This window comes from Tenrec ecaudatus, chromosome 5 (genome assembly GCF_050624435.1).
Source record: "Tenrec ecaudatus isolate mTenEca1 chromosome 5, mTenEca1.hap1, whole genome shotgun sequence".
Classification (NCBI taxonomy): domain Eukaryota; kingdom Metazoa; phylum Chordata; class Mammalia; order Afrosoricida; family Tenrecidae; genus Tenrec; species Tenrec ecaudatus.
This window is the reverse complement of record NC_134534.1, coordinates 67,539,034-67,561,386: the sequence shown is the minus strand read 5'-3', so window position 1 is coordinate 67,561,386 and position 22,353 is coordinate 67,539,034. Positions and strand designations below refer to the sequence as shown.

At 42.1% G+C, this 22,353-nt stretch overlaps 1 protein-coding gene across 1 annotated transcript in view; it reads right to left on the bottom strand.

The window, feature by feature from the left end:
- Window positions 1-422: 422 nt before the first annotated feature.
- EYA1 (EYA transcriptional coactivator and phosphatase 1) overlaps window positions 423-22,353 on the bottom strand; it is a 159,162-nt gene continuing 137,231 nt past the window's right edge. The window contains exons 12-16 of the mRNA XM_075550654.1: window positions 22,145-22,305; window positions 20,450-20,564; window positions 20,204-20,325; window positions 13,522-13,622; window positions 423-1,570 (exon numbers count right to left, since the gene is read on the bottom strand). Coding sequence (XP_075406769.1) covers window positions 1,490-1,570; window positions 13,522-13,622; window positions 20,204-20,325; window positions 20,450-20,564; window positions 22,145-22,305 — 580 coding nt within the window. The 3' untranslated portion in view covers window positions 423-1,489. The remainder of the gene's footprint in view (window positions 1,571-13,521; window positions 13,623-20,203; window positions 20,326-20,449; window positions 20,565-22,144; window positions 22,306-22,353) is intronic.

The window sequence follows — 22,353 nt, the reverse complement described above, 5'->3', positions numbered from 1 at the left end:
AACATGAATTCCTGGGTGAGGATGCACCTACCAAGTCCACTGCTGACAATGAACTTTCCTCAGGAAGAGAGGGAGAGAGAGAGAAACTGACTGTGGGCAAGTCATGCACATTTGTGCTGATTTCCAAATTTGTGGTCATCTCCTTTATCTAAAGGAGAAAAAAAATACGCAGACATGAAAAAAATTCACAGCATATGACGTGAAAACCTTGCTGTGCTCGTCTCCAACGCATCTAACCTTTTTATTAATAAAATATATCTATCATCTACATTCTTTCTGTGGGAAGAAGCATTTGAATAATCATTTTATTCTAAGTAGTTACATATAATACATTAATGTGGAAAATGAAAATGTGAGGTGGGAAGAAGACTGTTTCCTCCCAAATTATTCAAGAAACAGCTGTATTATTTTTACCAGGCCCTTCTAACAGCATTTAAAGGAAGGAAGGAAGGAAGGAAGGAAGGAAGGAAGGAAGGAAGGAAGGAAGGGAGAGATGAGGATATTTTTGGAAAAACAATCTCCGTATTGACAGTTGACATCCATGCTTTTGGTCTTGACAACATTATCTAAAAAAAGCCCAAACAAACAAAACAACCCCATTATCTACATATTTATAGCCAATACTTCATCCAGTAAGGCACTGCACTGAACCTGTGCACATGTTGCCTCATTCTTCACGCTCAAGGCATTTCTAACTTTCAATCTCATTTTCCTAAACAATATGTAAAAGAATCATCCATTATTACAAATTTACACCAAAAATTCTTTCTGTACACGATTGTCTCAGTGATGTACATATTACATGTTAAATTAGACATCGTTTAAACTATTTCGCAATGTGCTAAAGTCAGAAGTATTTGCCGTGGCTCACAGCAAAGGCTCCCATCACTTTATTTTTCTTATGCTATCGTCCCCTTCGATGACCCGAAGTCCGAATCTGCTTGGGTGAATTGTATGGCAAGTGAACTATACCTCAATAAAGTTGGTTTACAACAAACAAACAAAGAAAAACCAGTCTGTTCATAAATAAGTAGAGATGTACAGATGACCCTGGGTATGAGACACCAAAAAGTAGACCTTCTTTACAAGAAAATGACTCCACGGGTATTCAGGAGGCACATTGTGCAATCAAGTTGGCTGTGTAAGCTGTTCATGTCACATTGAAGATGCTAGAAACGTAAGCTTCGCAGGTCATTTCTTCACAGGTTTGAACCGTGTAGTTAACGCAGCAAAGACACATTACGCCCTGTTAGAATATTCTCATGGCTTGTTTTCATTGGGTTCACAGTACCAGAGTTGACAGCTGTTCTGAAGAAATAGACAAGGTCCTCCATTTTCCACAAGGGCAAGAGGTGGAGACCGACAGCAGCTGAGCATCATCATGTAGTGAAATCGCTAAGATCCACCGCCCAGCGCCTACACAAGACGCGGGCCGCTGGATTTGTCCCGGGCCCAGGGCGATGGCGGGGTTTCAAAGTGCTAGCGGCTGTTACAGGTACTCTAGTTCCAAGGCATGGTGTAGGGCCATGAGGTCCGAGTGGCTGGAGATCCTCCAGAAGGGCATGGCATGCTAGGAAGGGCGAGACACACAGTGAAGACAAGCTCTGACTAGAGGCCCTGGCTGAGAATCCACCCTCCGTCCCTGTAAGGTAAAAACTGCCAGCTGACAGCTTCACATCACCTCTGTTTTGAAACAAAAACTCACACATAATCCTCCTTTAAGAATACTGGGATGCGATTTAAATCGTAATCTGCAGTCCGTTTCTATTAAGAGGAAGGCGGGGGCTATTTCTCAACTAGATCTACACTGGGACATGCGTGCCAATTCCCAGCTTACAATAAAACACAATTCTGAATGAATCTCTGCTGTAACCAGCTGCCTTCCCAAATATGTATCCTGTGTGTTCTCCAGGCCGAAACTGTAAACGGCTTGCTGTTTTATAGGAGCTTAAGCAATTATACCGGGTGAGTAGTATTTTACATTTTCCCAGATGGCATCTTACTCGTCCGCGTAGCAACTTGCCTACAGTTCCTTCTATCAGCTCTTTTTCACATGGTTTTACCATGTGGCGAATCTTGAAATGAAAGCCTAAGCTTTGCTGTTGTTAAATTGTCCAGCTAAACGTCTGAAGTTTAGAGAAATGCTTGTGAAAACTCCCTCAATAAACCAGAGGCCAGAAAAATGGGGGAGGGGACTCAAGTTACCTCATCAATGAAATGTGAAAACAAAGTTTCACTGTTCCAAAGAACAATATTAAATAATACTGCATCCGGAAAATTCACGTTGTAAATAAAGCCACCACCTTCCAGAGGACAAAATTCTACATAGTCCAAATAGAAACAGGATTTTTTTTTGTTTGTGTGAAAATAAAGATACATATTAGAGATCAGAGTATATAACAATTTACAATTATAAATCTGAAAATTTTAGGAAGTACAGGGTAATAGAATTTTGCATGGAAATAAACAGTGCATCTACGGAGATCTGAGGAGAACTATGTGCAGGAGCAGTGGAAGTATTGTTTAGGTCACCCATGATCAATAAAATAATCCAGAACCGAGAATTAAAGGTCTGTTTGCAGAATTGCCGAAGGCTAATCCACTTGGCAACTCGAAAGGTATACTATCTTGCATCAATTCATATATATATATATATATATATAATATATATGTAATATATATAATATATATTTGAGTTTTCAGGCACTGGGCTGAAGACCCACAGATAGTCTATGGTCTATCCTCTGACAGAATGTGGGTGGGTAAGGTACCAAATATGTACAATAATCATGATCACTTATCTACCATTTAAATTACTGTAGTAGTTGGAGGGCCAGTTGCCTTTCCCTGAGGAATTAGGAAAACTCCTGAGAAGAGTAGGCAACAGTTGAACTAGGTATGAAAGAATGAGCCTTGTGAGGAGTGTGCCCATGGAAGGGATGCCTCAGGGGATAGAGGAAAAGTTCACAGTTGAAATGATGGCTTTGTATATGAGACACGGTTGGTGATGATTGGATGGGGGACTTGGCCAGCTGTGTTAAGGAATTTATTAATAACAATCATGATTGCAAATTGGATCTAGAACTGTGCGAGGCAGTTTACAGCTGCACTCGTCTGCTCTCATAAAGCTGTCAAGTCTCAGAAACATTCCATAAGGTCACTACGAATTGGAATCAAATGGATCGCAGTAGGTTTTCAGTAACCTTCAAGAGACACCTCAGGATCGAGTCAGTTCTGACTCATGGTGGCCTCACATGTTACAGACTCGGGCTGCTCTGGGGGTTTTCTTGGCTGTAATATTAACAGAGGTAGATTGGAAGATTTTTCTTCTACAATCCCACTGAGTCCGTTCGAATTGGCAGCCTGGAGGTTGGTCGTTGAGTGCAAACCATCTGTTCTACGCCCGGCGCCCTCAGACTCACAGTGAAAAGTTCGATTGTCAGTATTTTTGCTCGATGAAAAGCTGAGGCTAAAGGAGAACTGTCTAGAAAAACATTTGACAACAAGTGAGTCCCACGAACTCCGAGGCCGTTAACCACTCTCTGGTGGCTTTTTAGATGACAGTGCAAATGATCAGCAGCACAGGATAGCTAAAAAAAATTAAAAAAAAGAAACCACTACCACAATCCCAGGACTGTTCATCGGCGTGAGAGCCTTCACAGCCTTGGAGCACACAATGATGCATGTGTGACCACACACACATATGTGTGTTACAGTGGAAATCCATGTGCACTGTAAAGCAGAGCTGTGCGAGGAATACAAATAATGTCTAACCTCATGCACAAAGATAACCCAATGATGAACTGCTTTTTCCTAACTGTTCACATATGCATATACACTTACTTAAAATTAGGTGTACTCCCAGTATCCTGCTCATTTTACGACTTCATCTTAAGTCCATTTTGGACATTTTCTTCAAGACAATATTAATATTTTCAAAGTTATCAAGGATCCATTCAACGGATAAAATATAGCACTCTTACTACCTAATCATTTAACTTGTATGTCTAATTTTATATCCCTTTATTTCTGATGGAAGGCGCCCTGGAGGTCTAGAGGTTATGCATCGGGCTGCTAACTGTAAGGTCAGCAGTTTGAAACCACCATTAGCTCTGCAGGATGAAGACTGGGCTTTCTATGCTTAAAAAATCTGAGTTTTTCTGACTTTAATACACATACACAGGTATTCCATTTCTAAGATTCCTCCTACACAGACATGTGCATGAACCATACTAAGTCCTTTCACTGCCGGACTGATAGCAAAGGAGGCCTAGACGCAGCCTGTACGTCCAACCCCAGTGACTAGTAAATTATAGCACATCCACAGAATGGAATACCAACGCAGTCGTTTAAAAGAGCTCCCGTGTCGATCAAAAGTACCGGCCAGAATATATCAATAAGTGAAACATGTGGGGGCAGTAAAAGGATGTACACGACAGCCATAAGCATAAAAGCAAAAGCATTCAAACCACTGGAGCATAAAATAATATATTGTGCTTCCATTTGACTATCTTATCTCCAAAGCACTTGCCCTTCAAATTGTTAGAAAAAGCTCCCAGGGGACAGTTATTTGAAAAACTCCTTCTGAAACATATTGTACAGCATTTCTACTTGTCCTCCTGCCAGAAGTCAGCTCTTCAAAGACAAGCGTGCAATCCAATTGATGGCCTGGCCTCACCCACTGTACGCAGGAATGCCCTTAGAACATACAACACACTGTATCTGTAATCATTTGAACGAGAACCGAACTCACTGCCATCGAGTCAATTTGGAGTCACAGCAACACCACAGGACAGGAGAGAGCTGCCCTGGGCGTGTCCAGGACTGTAACTGTCCACAGGAGTAGAAAGCCACATTTTCCTCACTTAGTGTCTGGTGAATTTGAACTGTTGACCTTGCGTCAGCAGCTCAATGCGTCACACATCGGGGTTCCTTGTAATCAGTATGTCCCACCTAACATTTGTAGAACAATTTTTGTTTTGAATTTGATCTGTTTTGTCCAAGTGGCTAATGTTTTTCTTGCGACTAAACTTAGATGTAGGCATTATTCATGAGGTTCTCAGCTTCATTTTGGATTTCAGCAAGTTTGGGGGTTGCAGGTTTAAGAGAACTTTTTTGGGGGGTGCGGTGTGGGGCGTGGTGAAGCCTTTTACTATTATACAGACTAATGGAGTTTGCTTTATTCTCCTGCGTTATTCACAAGAGGCTTATTTTCAGTAGTTCTCTGAAAAGTAAATAAAGTTATAGAGCCTTTTGTTTCTCTTCGGCTTATCGATAGTTTCGTCTCTAGTGGTTCCGACGCGTGGTGACTCTATGGATGTAGAACTAGACGGCTCTATCGGGTTTTCAAGGTTTTGTGAGACAGTGCCATCGAAGTGCAGGAGGTTCTATTACTTACATTTTGATTTTTTAAAATCACTCATATATCTAATTATTTGCACCCATTAAGTTCCCTACTATTTTATTAGGTTAACAGAATTTGATGTCGAGAAGGAAAAATAGCTTCCCCTGGCAGGTTTTGACAACAGAGACCTTTATCAACGGAAGCCATCCGTAAGTAGCTGGCTTCCCACACTCTTCTTTGTTCAGTGGCTCTGGGAACAAAGAAGTTCTCCTGGAAGACTCTTGTAAGAGATCCTTTTAGAATGATTTTGGTATTTTAAAACACAAAGGTGTTTCTAACTTTTTTTCCCTCTTTGAAGGGGGGTATTCTTTATGATCTAAATTATAGAATTAGATTAAATTACTGATGAAAGCCCTGGGACTGGGTGGACAAAGCGAACAAGGATGACAGAATAGACGTCAATTGGCTATTAACAAATGGCAACTGGCGGAATACTTGCTGGCGCTCATTTCTGAGCTTAAAAAGGGAGCAATCTTTAGCCAAAGGACATTATTGAGGGAGATGAAAGATCTCCCTGCAGGGAACAGGTAAGGAGGTTGTAAGAGCTTCTAAAATACTCAGGGCACTAAGGGAGGTGAGTTAAATGGTTCAAGGTCAATTTGGAAGAAATGCTGACTGTTTTGAGTTGATAAAACATTTTAGTGCTCAAACTGGTAGGATTATATTGGCTCACTATTAATTTTATTAAATGATTCAGAAAACATATGTTGAAATTAAGTATTTATTCAATTTATTTCATTTTAGTCATCAACCTCAAAATCATTAGACCGAGATTGTTGAAAAGAGTTATTCCTTAATGGAGAGAAACCAGCATTGCTCATGTATTCTACTAGCCTAAATCTTAGGATGCAAATGCTTGTTGGTAAATCAAGTCATGTTTAAGATGCCTGATGGAGCTTTGTGCTACGTCTCACTGCCAGATGAAAGTCTACTCACTTGCTATTTGTGCAACCTTGGCCAACGTCATCATCTTCCCTGTGCTGTTTGCTCATTTGTAAAAGGGTAGAAGAATTCTTTCCTCAACAAAATGGCGAGGGTTTCACAAAATAGAGGATCGAGGGCACATGGAAAGGTCTTACAGTTCTTAGATGCCATTTAGTCTATTCCAAATCATAACCCCACCAGATGTACACTGGAATGAAAACGATCCGAGCCAGTTCCATCTCATCATCTTTGATACATCAATACATGTCATTGAGGGTCTCTTATTTCTTGCTTTCTTCTCCAGAACACTTCCTTCTCTTCAGAATATGTCCAAAGTATATCAGACTATGCTTTACCACCTTTACATCGAAGGAGCATCCTGGATGCTTCCCTTCCTTCTTTGTGAATGCCACCATTCATGCGCATCAATTCTACTCAGTCTTCTGATCCACGGTGTAATCTTTGCAGACATAGGAGGTGACGGAAAAGATCCGTTGGGCTTAGGTACCCCTTAGACCTCAGCATGAAGCTTTTCAATACTTACTGTCCTTTTGCAGGTTTGCCCAAGGCAATATATCAATTGATGTCTTGACTCCTACTTACATGGGTGTTGATTATAGATAAAAGTAAAATTAAATACTACACTTCCCCCCCCTCCATTTATAATGATTGGTTGAGCTGCAAGGATTTCTGTTTCATGTGGAGGTGTCATCCACACGGAATTCGTGAATGCTTTAAGTCTCCCTTGCTTTTAGCAAGCAAGGTGGTGCCATCTGCATGGTGCAGGGTATACGGATTCTTCCTAACAATCCTGATGCTGCCTTCCTCCTCAGATGATTTACTCAGCATATACACTGAAAAAGTATAGGGAAAGGGTTCAACTCCGAGACATACCTTTCATGGTTCTTAAACCGCACAGTATCCCGTATTCTGTTTGCAAGACTGCCTCTTAGTCTCTAGAGAGGTGCCATGTGAGCACCTTGAAGAGTTCTCTATTTCCCATTCTGCACAAGGCAACCCATAATCTGTTAGGATTCCCACCGAATGGACAGACTCAGTAAAATGCAAATTTAATCTTTCTGGTGTTCTATGCTTTCAGCCAAGATCCATCTGACATCAGCAATCATATGACTTGTTCGGCTTGAATTTCTGGCAGCTCCCTGTCAATGCACTGGCACATCAATTTTAAAAGAATACCTTCAGCAAAATTTTAATTTTATGTGGTATAAACGATCTTCAACTGGGTTACATTTTTTGGAGTGGGCACAATCATGAACCTCTTCCAGTTGGTTGGCCAGGTCACTGTCTTCCAAATTTCTTGGCCTACGCAAGTGAGCACTTTCAGCATCGCATCTATTTTGGAACAGCTCAGTTGGTATTCCATCAATTCCCAGAGCCTTGCTTTTCCTCAGTCTTCAGTGCAATTTGGACTTCCTCATCGTGATGACCCTTTGTCACGTTACCTCCTGAAATTATTGAACATCAACCAATACTTTTGGCCCAGTTGACACTGTGTACCCTGCCCATCTTCTTTTGATGCTTCCGGACGTGTTCAGTATTTTCTTCACAGAATCCTTTAGATTCCAATTCGAAGGTGAACTTTTTTGCGTCTTTTCTTTCAGCTTGAGAAATACCAGGTGTGCTCTCTCTTTGTCACTGTCTAAGTCCAGGTTCAATTTTTTGAAAACTCTGTTCAGCTCCTTGAACTTCATTATGTCTTCTATTTGCTTTAGTTACTTTAATTTCAAGGACAAATTGCATTCTCTTCTGACATCCGTTTTTGAATCTGTCTTTTAATGATCTTTTTTTCTTCTTCATTTATGATGCCCTTACCCTGAAACAATCTGGTCTTAGGCCATTCGTTTTCAGTGGGTCAAACCTATTCTTGAGATGGCCTCTACGTTTAGGGACTCAAGGCACTTTGGCTCTTCTGGATTTGTTGTCATTTTCTGCAATATTCTCAAACTTGCATAGGAGTAATTGATGACCTGTTTCCAACAGCTCTTTGCAAAGATGCAGTTGATTTGACTTCTTTCTAGTCCATCTAGAGAGGTCCTTGTGTACAGCACTGCTTATGTTATTGAAACAGGCATTTTCAGTTAAAAAGCCACTGGCCTCACGAAACGCTATTATGTTTGTTATCTTTGGAATCATTTTCATCACCCGACCATATTCACCACCATCGATCCTTTTTCTTCGTTTCTAACTCTCATTTTCCAATAATATTAATTATCAATTGCATTTTTATTGCATGCTTGATGGTTTCAGATGGCAGAAGTTAGTAAAAATCTTCGATTTCACTTTGATATTATTAGCTGTGGTCGTTACGTAATCTGCTGTCAGTTTGAGACGTAAGAATGAAGGAAAGGGTGGAGTCTAGCGTGTCAATCAGGTTGCAGCTTGATGACCTCATTTGGCGGTGCTAAGGAGATAGTTTGCTGGAGGCAGGACACATGCTCACTCCCTGTGAGACATTACTGACGAAGAGCTTGATGGAGCTACGCTGAGGCAGCCAGAGTCCTGGGAGCTGGAGGAGCCACATGGAGACTCCTGCCAGTGCTGAGATGCTTCCACTGCCACTGGATCCACAAGACTTTCCACCCACTGGCCTGTGATCTTCCTGAATTGGTCATTATTTTATGTGTTTCATGAGTCCGAAGAGGAATTTATAGCTTGGTATTGGGCATAATGAGCTAACATCGGACTTATGGACTTGATCTGGACTGGGCTGGGATGTTTTCTCAATATGCAATTGCTCTTCTATATAAAGATCTTTCTTAAACACATGAGTGTTTTATGAATTTTTTTCTCTAATCTACCCAGACTAACACATTAGCTGATGTGTAAATGTGATTATAATAGTTGTATTAGCTGGTCTTCATAGTATATGGATATTATCCTTTCATTGATAACACTGTTCTTTGGGATAAACTTGGAAAGTTCTCTTTGATGATGAACGTGATGTCATCCCTATTCCTTTCACTACTAGCATAGAAAAATCATTGTGATTTTCTAATTCAAAATGAGCAATACCAAGCAGTCCATTTAAGTTGACCAATGCCTAGCATATTGATCTTTTATGTGTTCATTTTCATTTCTGATGAACTTCCCATTTTCCGAAATTCACACTTTGCATGTTCCTTCTTTGGATGATTGATGGATGTTTCTTTGTTCCTTGTTTTGATGATTTCATCTGTAAATGTCTGTCCTGCAAGCAGTCCTCCATCTCCGTCAGTCCAGCGGACTGCGCTTTCAGGAGGCTGCTCTTCCCTCGTCGTATTTGGAGTGCCTTCCAGTTTGGGACGCTCACCCAGCAGCACCACATCAGCCAATGTTCCACTGCTGCTTTTAAGGTCTGGTTACGTGTTCGGCTGATAAGCGGAAGGTAGGGTAGTTCAAAACCACCAGCTGCTTCGAAGGAAAAAGATAAGACTTTCTACTTGACGGTAGAGTCACAGCTTCACACACACACAGAGGCAGTTCTAGTCGGCCCCATAGGGTTTCAATGAGTGGAAGCAACTTGATGGCAGTGAGTTTGCATTTTGAGTATTGTGGTTTAGTGTCTCAACTCATGCAAGCCTGTGTGCAGCAGAACAAAACCCTGCTTGGTCCTACATTATATTCATGGTCATTGAGATCCATGGCAACCGATTCCATTCTGACTCACAGTGACCCTAGGTCCTTTCCGAGGCTGTGTCGCTTTATGGGTGCATGCAGCTTCATCTTTCTTCCTTAGAGTAGCTGGTGGGTTGAATCCACCAGCTCCCTGGTTAGCAGCCAATGCTTTCCCTATAGTGCCACCGGACTCCTTACCACCTTGCCAATAGTCATCATTATCATTAATCCTTCAGCTACCTCTAACTTGTGTTTATAGAATTTAAAAAAAAAGAAATGTTGACTTATTGAGTTTTCTTCCCTTAAGTCAAGTCATTGCTCTAAATCAAATAATATTGTTAGCGCCCATCTATTAAATATTCCCTAGTTCTATGTAGGATGCTGAATATATTATCTTTTGAATTATTGAATCTTTCTCTTTCATTTTATTCACAAAGTATGCTATTTAAATACTTCCTTAACCCCAAGAGGCTAAGAAGAAATAAACCCTAAATAAAGTTAGAAAATCAAAATGGTCAGTCTTTCATTCTGAGTGATGGCTTGCTAACCATTAAATCATTTGCAGGATTATTAAGAATCTAAACCTTCTGTAAAATCTATAGTACACACACACACACACACACACACCCTTCTATTTTTCACTTTGGGTTAGAGTTTCATTAGCTCTCTTTTACTGGCCAATCTCAAGGTGTCGATTTTGTTTGAAACACTACTCTTGGCTTTCTATCATATAACCTCATTCCCAGAAAAGCAAAAGAGAGCATTGAGATTCAAAGTAGTCATTCATCATCGAATATGTCAGAGTATGTTCTTTGCAGGAGGCTTCCTAGTTTCCTTGTGGTATAAGCATACATGTTCCCACGTGTGTTAGCATGCCATATAGAGAGAGAATGAAACATCTAGAGATAGAAAGAATGAGAACAATTTTAACTGTTCTTCAGAGGTAGCAAATATCCTTAATTGTATAATTCTATTCAATTATAATGTCAAACCAAGAATTTCTCCCATTTTTTTTCCACTAATGCCGAACTTCTAAGAAACACTTCTCAGGAGAATTCAGAAAGATGCACACTCACACAAGCCTTGCTAAGGGTGTCCAACCAGGTCACCTGTTCTCTGTGCATTTTGAGCAATGGCTGTAAGAAGCATTCCCCTGCCTAACACAAGGGAGAAAGCTATGGTTTGGCACTCTTCCCTTGAAATTAAAGATTTGGGGCATACCACAAGAAAAGGACCACCAGGAAAGAGAGATTCACACCTTGGCCCAGGGCCACCCTGGCTCAAAAAGCTGTTCTTCAGCTCAGAGGTGCACATCAAGTCCAAGACTGCCTGGCCACTCACTCACTGCCGTCGCGCCGATTCCAAGTCTCGGCAGCCCATAAGACAGGTAGAATGGCCCCTGAGGATTTCCAAGACTGTGACTCTTTATGGGAGTAGAATGCCCTGTCTCTCGCGCTCTCGGAGCAGTTGGTGGGCTTTTACCCTTACTGCGGACGGACCCGTGAGAGCAGCTCATCCCTAACCATGTTGCCATCAAGGTTCTGCCCGGCCACTGGATGGTCCTAATCTAGGAATGAGTTGGGGAATCCAGAGGGTTTTTCAGGATGAAGACTTGAGTTTGATTCCTACTAAATATTCATTTCAACTGTCCCAGGTTGAGTTGTAGTGATTCTCATTCAGTGAGAAAAGATTTCATTTTATCAAGATGTCCAAAGAGCTGGCAGACTTGTGTAATCAAGTGGTGAGTAGACACTGGTGAGGTAAGACTCGAAAAGTAAGTACTTGGTGAGCGCATGCTGTTTAGCATCAAGCACTGTTGGACTTGGAACGTGTATGCGATTCCATCATCACTGACCATATCTGGGGCGCGTCTAAGGGCATTCTGGTTTCTGGGAACATTCTGTATCTCTGAATGCAAATGAGATCATCTACTATGTACAGAATCCAGGTTAGCACCTGTGATTACGTTGGATTTCAGAGACACAGAAGGTAAGTCAAACCCACCGCTGTATAGTCGATAGGAAGGTTGACCATATGTCATGTTTTAAGTCTCCAGATCAAAAATGTACAGTTGAGCATCATGTGTCATTACTGGTATGCGCTGTCATGTTTCAAAAGTGCTGAATTGCTATATCCTTTAGGAACATATGCAGGGGTGTCTATGATCGAGGAAGGAAGGTGAGTGCTATACTATTAGTTATTGTCATAAACTATTTAATGCTTTTAAATTCAAGACACATTTATTGAGTACGACTCTATCAAGATATTGGGAGGGGTATACAATTTTCAAAACAGTCTCAACCAACATGCAAAATAAAATGATATCTCTAGTTCCCTGGAGCTTATAGTTTGTTACTGAGACAGGTGCATACACAAATGTTCAAAAACAATGGCTACCATTTGTTGCATACTTCATATGTATCCATCTCTCTTTGATGGGCTTTACACATATTAACAAAACCCTGTCATCTACCTGTTAATAGTCATATCCATGGAAGTATCATTATTATATGACATACAGGAATACTGCCATTTCATAGATAAAATAAGGGAAGTGGATGGGTTAAGTGACTTATTCAAAGCCACAAACTACTAAGTGGCAAAGTCAATCAGCTGGCACAAGGAACCAAACCATTTACCACTCCAGTTTCTCCAATTAAAGTCTAAGAGAGTGCTCTTGGAAAATACTTGCTGCCTCTCTCCAGAATGATCTTTCCCCCTTCTGTCATTTTCCTGCTCATGTTCAAGGTTCAGTTCATGCAGCACTGAACTTTGGATATGAGTAGGATACTGGCAGAAGAGGAGAAGCAACCCAGCAGGAAAACCCTGGGCACGGTCAGAGGAGGTAAGCTGACGAATGTGAGGGCCATGACAGGTGTGACGAAGAAAGAGGCTGCAAGTATAGACTGTAACCAGATTGTGAGAACCCTGAGTGCCAGGGGGAAGAATGTCACGACTTTCCCCGCTTGGTGCATGGTGAGTTGTCATAGGAAGCTGTTGCTAAGGGCAAGGATATAGAATTACACTTGCAGGGCTTCTGTGGTTAAAATAAAGGTGTGATGTCAGGGGGCTTATGATATGGTCCACTCCCTTCAATCTCTTCCCCAGTATTATCCTAAGCAAAGCAAGGTACAGGCCACCTTCATAAAAGAAGGCACCAGTGAGCAAAGCGTCTTCATCCGACAAGGCCTGTTCTGAGAGCTCCCTAAGTGGCGTCCAGGCTTAGTTAATGCGTTAGTGAACTGGCCTTATCTGCCATGGGTTCAGGTAAAGGAGCACGCGGACAGGACTGCAGCATGGATGGCCACGGTGGCTCCACTGCAAGACCTTCTTTCTGTCTCCTGAAGTCTACTTTCTGTGAAGACCAACCAGGCACACAGCCCCTTAACACAGGCCTTCCCCTATTCAACAAGGTCATTCCATATGCATTTAAGTCCACTCGGTCCTTTTGGAGCACTTTTGGCTCTACACACATGCACTGTCTATTTCAGGAACTTGTTTAGACTGCGCAGTTAATGAGAAGTCTGAGAAAGTCGAACAAGACAGCGACACAGGATCCACCCACCAGGAACACTTACTTTCTTTGCGCCTTGCTCTTCTTCCACACCATCTCCTATAACCACATACACCACTTTCCTTCCAAACCTTTGGATTATCCTCTCAAAACAGCTTTCCTTGCCTAATGAACAAAAATAAAGTATAGCATATCATCAATGTCAAGCTTGGGTAATCCAATACTACAGTATAGGAATTTGCTATAAAAAAAATCCTGCTGGCTTCTGATTCAACATTTTCCCAATCATGCCAAATAGGAGACACTCCTTTTCGATGAGTTCCCTCCCATCATGGTTAAGAGAGAGAGAGGTGTGAATATCCCTGTTATCACACAGAGCATTGTAAAGTCAATAAAGACAGATACTGTTAGGTCAAAATATATTCTTTTATCTTTGATCTCAATTTTGACCCATTTTAAAGCTGTTTCAGCTTGTTTGTTTGAGTGAAGGGGAAATACATGGGGATTAAGGCCCTGGTGAATCCCCTCTGACCATGGACTGGGGTTGTAACTAGCTTGCTACCATGCAGCATGCATTGGAAAGTGGGCTGTTGAAGATGTAGTGAGGCTGTCACTTGATCTCCCTGACTTCCCTTATGATCCAGTTAAATTTATTCTCGTTTTAATATTGTCGGCTTTCTTTTCCATTGAAGTGGTTGTCTGTTTTATTTATATCGCTTTTGTTACTTTTATGAAAACAATGTTTTTCTGTCTATGAAAGAGAGGATAAGTAAATTGATAGAGACAGTAACTAGATTAATGGTTTCTTGGGAATATGACAGGGGAGGCTGGTGGGAAATGGGGAGCTCATCACCCTGAGTACAAGTATGAAGAAAGAGTTCTAACACTGACAGTGGTGAGGATGATCCCTGGATGTGACTGAACTAGTGATTAGTCTGATATGTAAATTAAATGCAGATAAAACTGTTAAAAATGACCCTACTGGAAGCACGTGAAAAGGCACAATAGCTTTATAAATTGTAAATTTACTAGCAAGTGATTTGGCCATTTTCATATTCTTTTGCCAATAACTCATATTAAAATCAGTCACAGTCAATCACAGTGTAGCCACTGAGGGTAGGGAGGTAGTATTATTTCCAGCAGTCTTTTTTTCTTCCACCCACCCTTCAAGCTGAGACTAAACAAAAGCATGTCATTCTTACAAAATATTTTAGTTTGGTTTAAAAAAAAGTCTTCATATATCAAACTCTAAAAATAATACCTAAGCCAAAGACTATTATTGTGAATGACAAAAAATAGACTTAGTCTTGTCTGAGCAAGAGAAAACAAAACTAAAATGAATTGATCCCTCTGTCTTCAGTTTCGGAGGGTATCTGAGTTAAAGACCCCCAGAGCCAACTGGGTCTACCTGAGTGCATTCTCATAAAACAGCTCCTGAAATAAATGGCAGGTAATTTGGGGTGCTACTGAGATCTCAGGCCTGCCTTACCCAGGCATCTAATGTTCAATAAAACACTTTCCTAGAGGAAAACCAGGATACAGGTAACAGAGCACCTTTATCTGTCTATCATCTTTCCCATGTCATGACTTGGTTTGGGCTCCCGTGGCAGCTACACTGTCAGCACATCCCGGCAGTTAATGCAGCCATTGTTTTTCCTTAGAGAAGGAACTGGTGTTCCAAGTCCTGGGCTGCCAATCGGGTCATTTTCATGGACAATGGGACAGTTTATAGTTTTCAAATGTGAATGGCTGAGCTGGGGCTGCATGTCTTTCAAAGGAGGATCAGATATACCCATGAACAAATTGCTTGTTTGCTTAAACAAATGTCTGCTTTATATTTGTATTTTGCACTAAAATCTCTAGTTTGCATCTGACAGAATGAAATCGGGCCAGCCTTATTCAAAGGATGCGATTTCAATGCTTCTTTAGTTGCCCACTAACTGCAAAATATTAAATCACTTTACAAAACAAATACAAAGTATAGTTTTCCCTGAAAAAATATACAGCTCCAAACTTAAATGTCATAAAACTGTTTTCCCCCCTTCTTTATAGAGGAAAGTATAGGTATGTTAGCAAAGACTAATTTATTTGGGGGGACAAAAAGGGAGGTAAATTCTATGTTATTTAGAGGAATAGTTGTACTGAGACCCAAAAATAAAAGTAGTCTTTGCCAACTTATTATCTCCTGTAGGCTTCACTGTGAATTTGGGGGCATGTTGAAATTTTCCACAATTAAGGATTAAGAAAATAAAATGGGCATTTAGAAGTTATTTCAGAATCTTACATAAACTATCCATTCTGATGAATCCATTGGGCCTGCTGAGTACCAGACCAATCATGCCTCCCCTTCCAGTGTGGGTATTTTGTCTACAGTGAAGATTCCTGGATTCTCGGCACTGATCCCCAAATTACATCTCATTTGATGACAAAATTAGCAATAATTGTAGGAGTTTCAATCCCTACCTTTCTTATTAAAATTACTGTAAAACAAGTTTCTACCAGATCCCATTTTAACTCTAACCTTTATGCTCTACTGAAAAAAAAAATCCAATACTACAAGTAAAATGGCCATCGAAAATCCCTCACTGCATTCAAGATTGGCATTGTAATGCCCTATTAGCCTACCGTTTCCAAATTACTGGAGAGTGAAGTTCAATGCGAATGACGTGTCATGCGTTAGATGGCACTTTGCCCTCTTGAAAGTGAAGCACTATCCTTTGTGTTCTATACGCACTTTTCACAACCTGATAGCCATTATCGTTGATCCTGGCTACCAATGCGATTCAATATATCCGTATCAATAGAGATAAAAACAGGAGCAATGCCTGACTTCATGTAAAATAAATGCTACTTGCATGTAACCGGAGCATATATAAACATTCCGGGTAGGTACAGCAGGCTACTAGTAACGCTACTCTAGTCTGGTGCCACTGAGTTGACGAGGGTTCAGCAACTGCTGGGTGTCCCAAGAGCTGTGCTCCACAAACTTCTCAGGGGCTGATTTCTCAGAATTAATTTCCAGGCTTGTCTTCAGAGGAGCCTTTGGTAGCCTCGAAATCATACCTGGTAGGTTAGCAGCGGAGCCCGGGAACCATCTGCATACCCCAAGGACTTCATTAGGCATATACCCATTTTTTTTCCTCTCTCACAAGTATTTTCTAGAGTTTTAGCCTTGAGCTTTCTTGGGAGCAACCTGCATTTTACATACTCCATTCACATTTGTGGGGTTTGTTTGCTTGTTTGTTTGTGCCTCCTGGGCCCTTCAAACACGATATTTATAAATCAAATTCTTATCTTTCCCAACCAGCCTGATCTCCATCAGTTAAAAACACAAACGCATTCCTCCATTTCATCCATATTCACTGAGCACCTACATAAGCGGCCCACTGCTGATACCAAGGTGGGCAAGGCCTGCTGTGTCCTCACGGACGACATCACAGCCTAGTGAAGAAGTCTGAGCGAAATCACCAACCAACCGCAAAAGGATGGAAACTCTCTCTCCCACACTCGCTGCTGTGGAGTCCATTCCAACGCCTCCCGGCCACCCTACGGGGCAGGGCAGAACTGCCTGGGGGGGGGGGGTTCTGAAACGACCTCTGGAGGCGGAAGATTCGGCTCTCCCCCAGGATAACTCTAGTTGAACATTACATTTTAACCACAATCTGGTAAGTACGCTGAAGGAAAAGGATAGGAAGAAGAGTGTAGCCAGATGGAGAGTCAGGTCCAGAAAGAATCCACTTTTGCCACCCTTTAAAATCAAATGGAGCAAAGTGGCCAGAAAACAGCCTTCCTCCCACCAAGAAGTTGCTCATCCTCTCCTCCCCCACAGGGTTCAACACATGAAGACTGCTTCCTTAGTGTAAATCAGAGGCCATTTATGACAGTCCCGATTCTGCCTTGGCAGCTCCAGTTTCTCCGGAGCTCTGCACACTAGCCAATCAGGGCCATTCACAGCCCATTCCCTGAGCAGAAAACCCTTTCATTTCTCTTTGCCATACTCACACTAATCTAGCTACCGGAGAAGCGCTACACTATTTTATATACAACTCAAATATCAGCCCTTCTTTTTGGTTTTCACTAACGCTCACCTGCTGCCTCCCGTCAGCTTAGAGGGCAAATTCAAGTGCTTAGTAGGAAATAGAAAGGACTGTAGACTTAGAAATCAGAGAAACCTATCCTGACTTCTGGCTTTACTGACTTGAATAAGTCTCTGTGTTTCAGTTTCCTCATTTGTAAAATGGAAAGGTTGCGAAGACTGACTATAATATGTAAATGCTTATAAGTCTGGGAATGAATTAGATACTTAATATTCATTTGCGTACTTTATTAGATCATAAAATCCAAAACTCATAGCCATAGCGTTGATGCTGACTCATAGCGACCCTACAGGACAGGGTGAAACTGTCCCTGTGGGTTTCTGAGAGTGTAACCCTTCAAGGGAAACAAACACCTCATCTTTCTCCTGCAGATCATATTTATTCATAAATAACATTCAGTTCTTAAAAGACCCGTGTCATCTTCATTTTAATCCCTATGTCCTTGTAGGAAAGCTTCAAATACTTGAATTGAATAGTCTCCCTCTGTATCCTTCCTTTCTACGTATGAATATTATTCTTACATGCCCTGGATAATAAATAATTTGGTAGACTCTTTGCTTTATTCATTTTTTTATTATATCCAGAAGACTCCAGTAGCTCTGGACATAGCAGACCTTCAAGTAATTATTTAATGAAAGGGCCTCATTGTAGGGACCAAAAGAAATGTTTTTGGCTTAATTCATAGGGCACGTCTGTATTCTCATGTTTAAAGCACACCGGGGCCGGGTGCACAGCTCTACAAACCATTTAAAGAATGAAAGTGTGACTAAACAAGTGATTTTCTAAAACCATCAAACGCCTACATTCAATGACCCCTTCTTTGAAATAACTCAGTGGTTTTCAACATTGGCTGCAAATCAGAATCACTTGGGGGAGCTTTTAAGACCTGCTGTGCAGGCTGCACACCTGACTCTATGACGATTTCTCTGGGTGGTGGGTGGGGGAGGGGACCAGGCTGCTTGTTTGTGGACAGGCTCACCAGGGATCCTGGGCAGCCACTGAGAGAAGCACTGTCTACCTAGCTTGCCTGCTCCAGTCGGTTTCCTAGGGTGGCTCAGACTTGCAAGTCAAAGTGCGTTCCAGATTTTGAGATGCAGAATCGCAGGTCCCCCCTTGAGCCTTCTAAATCAGAATCTGAATGTTAAGGAGATGACAGTTTGAAAAGCACCAATTTAGACCACTGCTTGGAGAATGTGATTTTATTCAGTCTCTCCGCTGAGAAAAAAAATGAAATGTTACTCTGCGAAAAGAGAAGGGTCATACCATCAATAAATACTTTGAGACTTTTCAGAGAAGAAACTCCAAAGCTCTTGCTGTCACCCTTCAAATTCAGGCTTACAGATTGCACATCAAGACTGGCACGTCCCCCTAAGCCTTCCCTCGCTTATCCATGTGTACGAGAGCTTTGCCTTGGCTCAATAGTGTTTCCTGAAACACAACGACAACAGCAAATAAAAACTCACTGCCATTAAGGTGATTCAGAGTCCTGGTAGTTAATTGCCTCTGAGTCCTGGTGGCATCAAAAGCAAGGTCGGCAGTTTGAAAAGCACTAGCTGTCTGTGGGGGAAAGATGAGGCTCTCTGCTCATACAGCCTTAAAGATATACAGCCAAGGCCATCCAGAGGTGGTTCTGCTCTCCCTACAGGGTGGCTTTAGGATGATGAAAACATAACTACTTGATCTAGTGCCCCTGCCCAAACATCTTCACGGGTTCCCTCTTCTCTTAGACATCTGAAAGCCTAAATCATTTCCTGGCTCATCTAAAGACCACACTTCTGCCCTTACAGAGTCGCTGTAAGAGAATCGATGAGAAATCCCAGCCACAGAAGACTCTGGGGAGCCCAGTTCTACTTTGACCCATGCGGGCCAGGGCACATGTGAAGAAGTCTAGTCATCGCCTTTGTGACCCTCTGAGGACTCTACAGAACCATGAAACTTAATATCAGTCTACCCTGCCCTGCCCCAGTAGGGTTCCTTCTTACCAAACCGAAACACCAATTCCCTGCTGCCACATCAATTCTGACTAACAGCAACCTATTGGACAGAGGAGAAGGACCCTTGTGGGACGAACTCTCCAAGGGAGCAGAAAGCCAAGCCTTTCTCCCAGCCTCTGAAAAGGGGCTGCTGCTTTGTTTGTTCTGGCGTCCTCAGCCAGCGTGGAGCTCAACGGTTTATATGTGGGAGCTTCCAAAGTTCGCGGGAAAAGTCCATGATCTTTTAATTCTGTGTTTCCATTAATTATTTGATGCCGCCTTATATGTGTAAATTAAGAGTTACAGTTATAATAATGTTCCTGTTGTTTTATTGTGATTTTATGTAGACCTAGCCTGGTTTTTTAAGCTTATAATTTAACTTTTCATCACTATCCCTGAGATGATCGAAATAATTCGAGAGTTAAGCTGACTTCACCTTATGTGTACAAGTGTACAAGTCTTACAATGCTTGAGAAAACAACTTGAACCGTGTAGCTTATGCATTACAGTTGTTTGGATATTGAAAGCTGACTTTGAAAACAAATTGGATAAATGTTTCTTCTACTTTTCCAACATATTAGCATGGGGGTGGGGGAGTCTTTTACTGACTTTTGTTTTTAGTAGCTTGAAAGAGTAGGAGTGACTGTATAAAAAAAGTAAAATAAAAAGAGCTCACCTATTTTAGTCGCACTGTAAATATTTTCTATTGGAAATACAATTCCTAATCCATAGAGCAGGACTTTCGCCAATGCTGGGATGAGCTGAGTAGTGGTTACTAAGATATTCACACAGTTTGTCCTAGAACAGAAAGGACAAAAAAAAAAAAAAAGGAAAGAGCACTTGAAAAGCAAAGTCTCCCAACGGGAAGGGTGTGATCAAGCCTGCTTGCCCACACCAGCTGGGTGCCTTCGAGAAGCCTCACCGGGAGTGAATGAGGGTGAGTGCTTTCAGAGCCAGAGTCAACCAGGAGTCCGTCAGAGCTTCAATCTCGGCCCTCAACTGCAGCCAGGCTTCTCTCTTGGCTGGACCCAGCAGACCTGTAGGTTGAAAAGAAGATGGTGAACTACGTCCTAACCAACACGTCTCTTCCACCTTATTGCTAACCACACCCTCAAGCTTCAAGGTCCGTGGGCAACTCAAAACTTTCCTGGAGAAATGCATTGGAAAGATCATGTCATTTTCCCAAGAACTTTTAGAACCCCCCCCCCCGCCACTCCCACCCCCATACAGAGTTCATGCCTCATATATTTCTTTGGACAGATACTTTAGTATGGTCAATAAAAACAAAAAGAGCTGCCATCGAGTGGACTGAGTGGATGTCAGAGTAGAACTGAGCTCCACTGGGTGGGCAATGCTGGATTTTTCTTCCCAAGGGCCACTGGGTGGACTCAAACCTCCAATCTTAGAGTTAGCAGCCAAGCGCATTAACCATTTCCCCACTCAGAGACTCCAGAAGTATTAGACCAAAACCACCCACTGCTGTTGAGTCCGTTCTAATGCAAAGCCACTCTATAGGGGCGAGCAGCCCTGTCTCCCGGGTTTCTGAGACCATACGTCCTCCTGGGAGCAGACTACCTCAGCCTTCACCAAAGTATTAGCTGGTGCATTCGAACTTATGGTTAGAGTCTTAGCAGACTCGCAGAGAACAATCCACTGTGCCAACAGGGCTCCTTCTACTGCGTACTACAAAGGGCATCTGTCTCTTTTCAAATTCCTAGCACTGTCTTTTCTGATTGTAAACTCATTTCGTTTGGCCAATGAAAACCAGGGAACTTTTACTGAATCTTCTGGGAAAGTTTGTATTACTTTTGTTTTTCACCTCTGTTACTTAAAGGGCCATGGCCGTGCAGTAGTGAAGCACTCTCCTGCTAAGGGATAAGCTGGGGGTTTGAACTCACTGGTCAATCTATGGGAAAAAAATGGGGTTGACTGCTTTCGTAAAAACTTTCAGTTTTTGGAGGCCCTGCGGGGCAGTTCTGTTCTGTCCAGTGGGTTGGTGCGCACTGGTGTCAACCCAATGGTAATGGATTGAAGTACACTGCTAAACTCAATAGACTACACATCTGAAGCTACTGCCGGTCCTCTTGGCAAGGTATGACCTGCAGCGACTCCTCCCCAAAGAAGGGCATGGGAAGAGATTATGGAGGGCATCATTTGAATCTCTGGGTTTAGCCATGCCTGAAACCGCGACCATACCTAAGATTTTCCCTGTTAGTACATTCCCTTTAATGAGGAATCCCACTGTGAAATACAGTTGACTGGGTCCCAATCCATCTAAGGGCTGCTCAGGAGACGGGTCTTTACAACCCCCGCTCCCTCCTGCGTTACGCCAGGGTTGTCCATCCCACTTCACCTTTAGGGCACACCCAAAATATCCGAGAGATTAACCACCTGACTCCAGGTCACATATGACTGGTACGTAATGGAGCCAGGGAAGTTGCATCTCGTCTGATATTTCTGCTGCCAACTCATGGAGGAAGAATTCATATGCAATGAAACTTCCCTGGAAAGCGCTGGTCTCACCCCGCAGAGTGTGAAACCACTGTGAGCTCCTTTCAACCTTTGCTCCAGATTGTCTCAACTAGCCCACTAAGAGATCAGGGTGATGGGCACTTGCCTCCAACATTGTTTTTGTAGGTGTTGTAGATCTCTTTTACCCGTCTGTATCGGAAGGCCAACTTCCTCATCCAGTCTACACCGCCCCGCACACCAGTCGCTAAGCATAAATTCGCACTGGTGGCTGCAGCCGGAAAGCCATCTGTTCCAAAGTTATACGTGCTGTTTAGATGCAAGAAAAGCCCAAAGTTAACCAAACAGGAAGTTCAT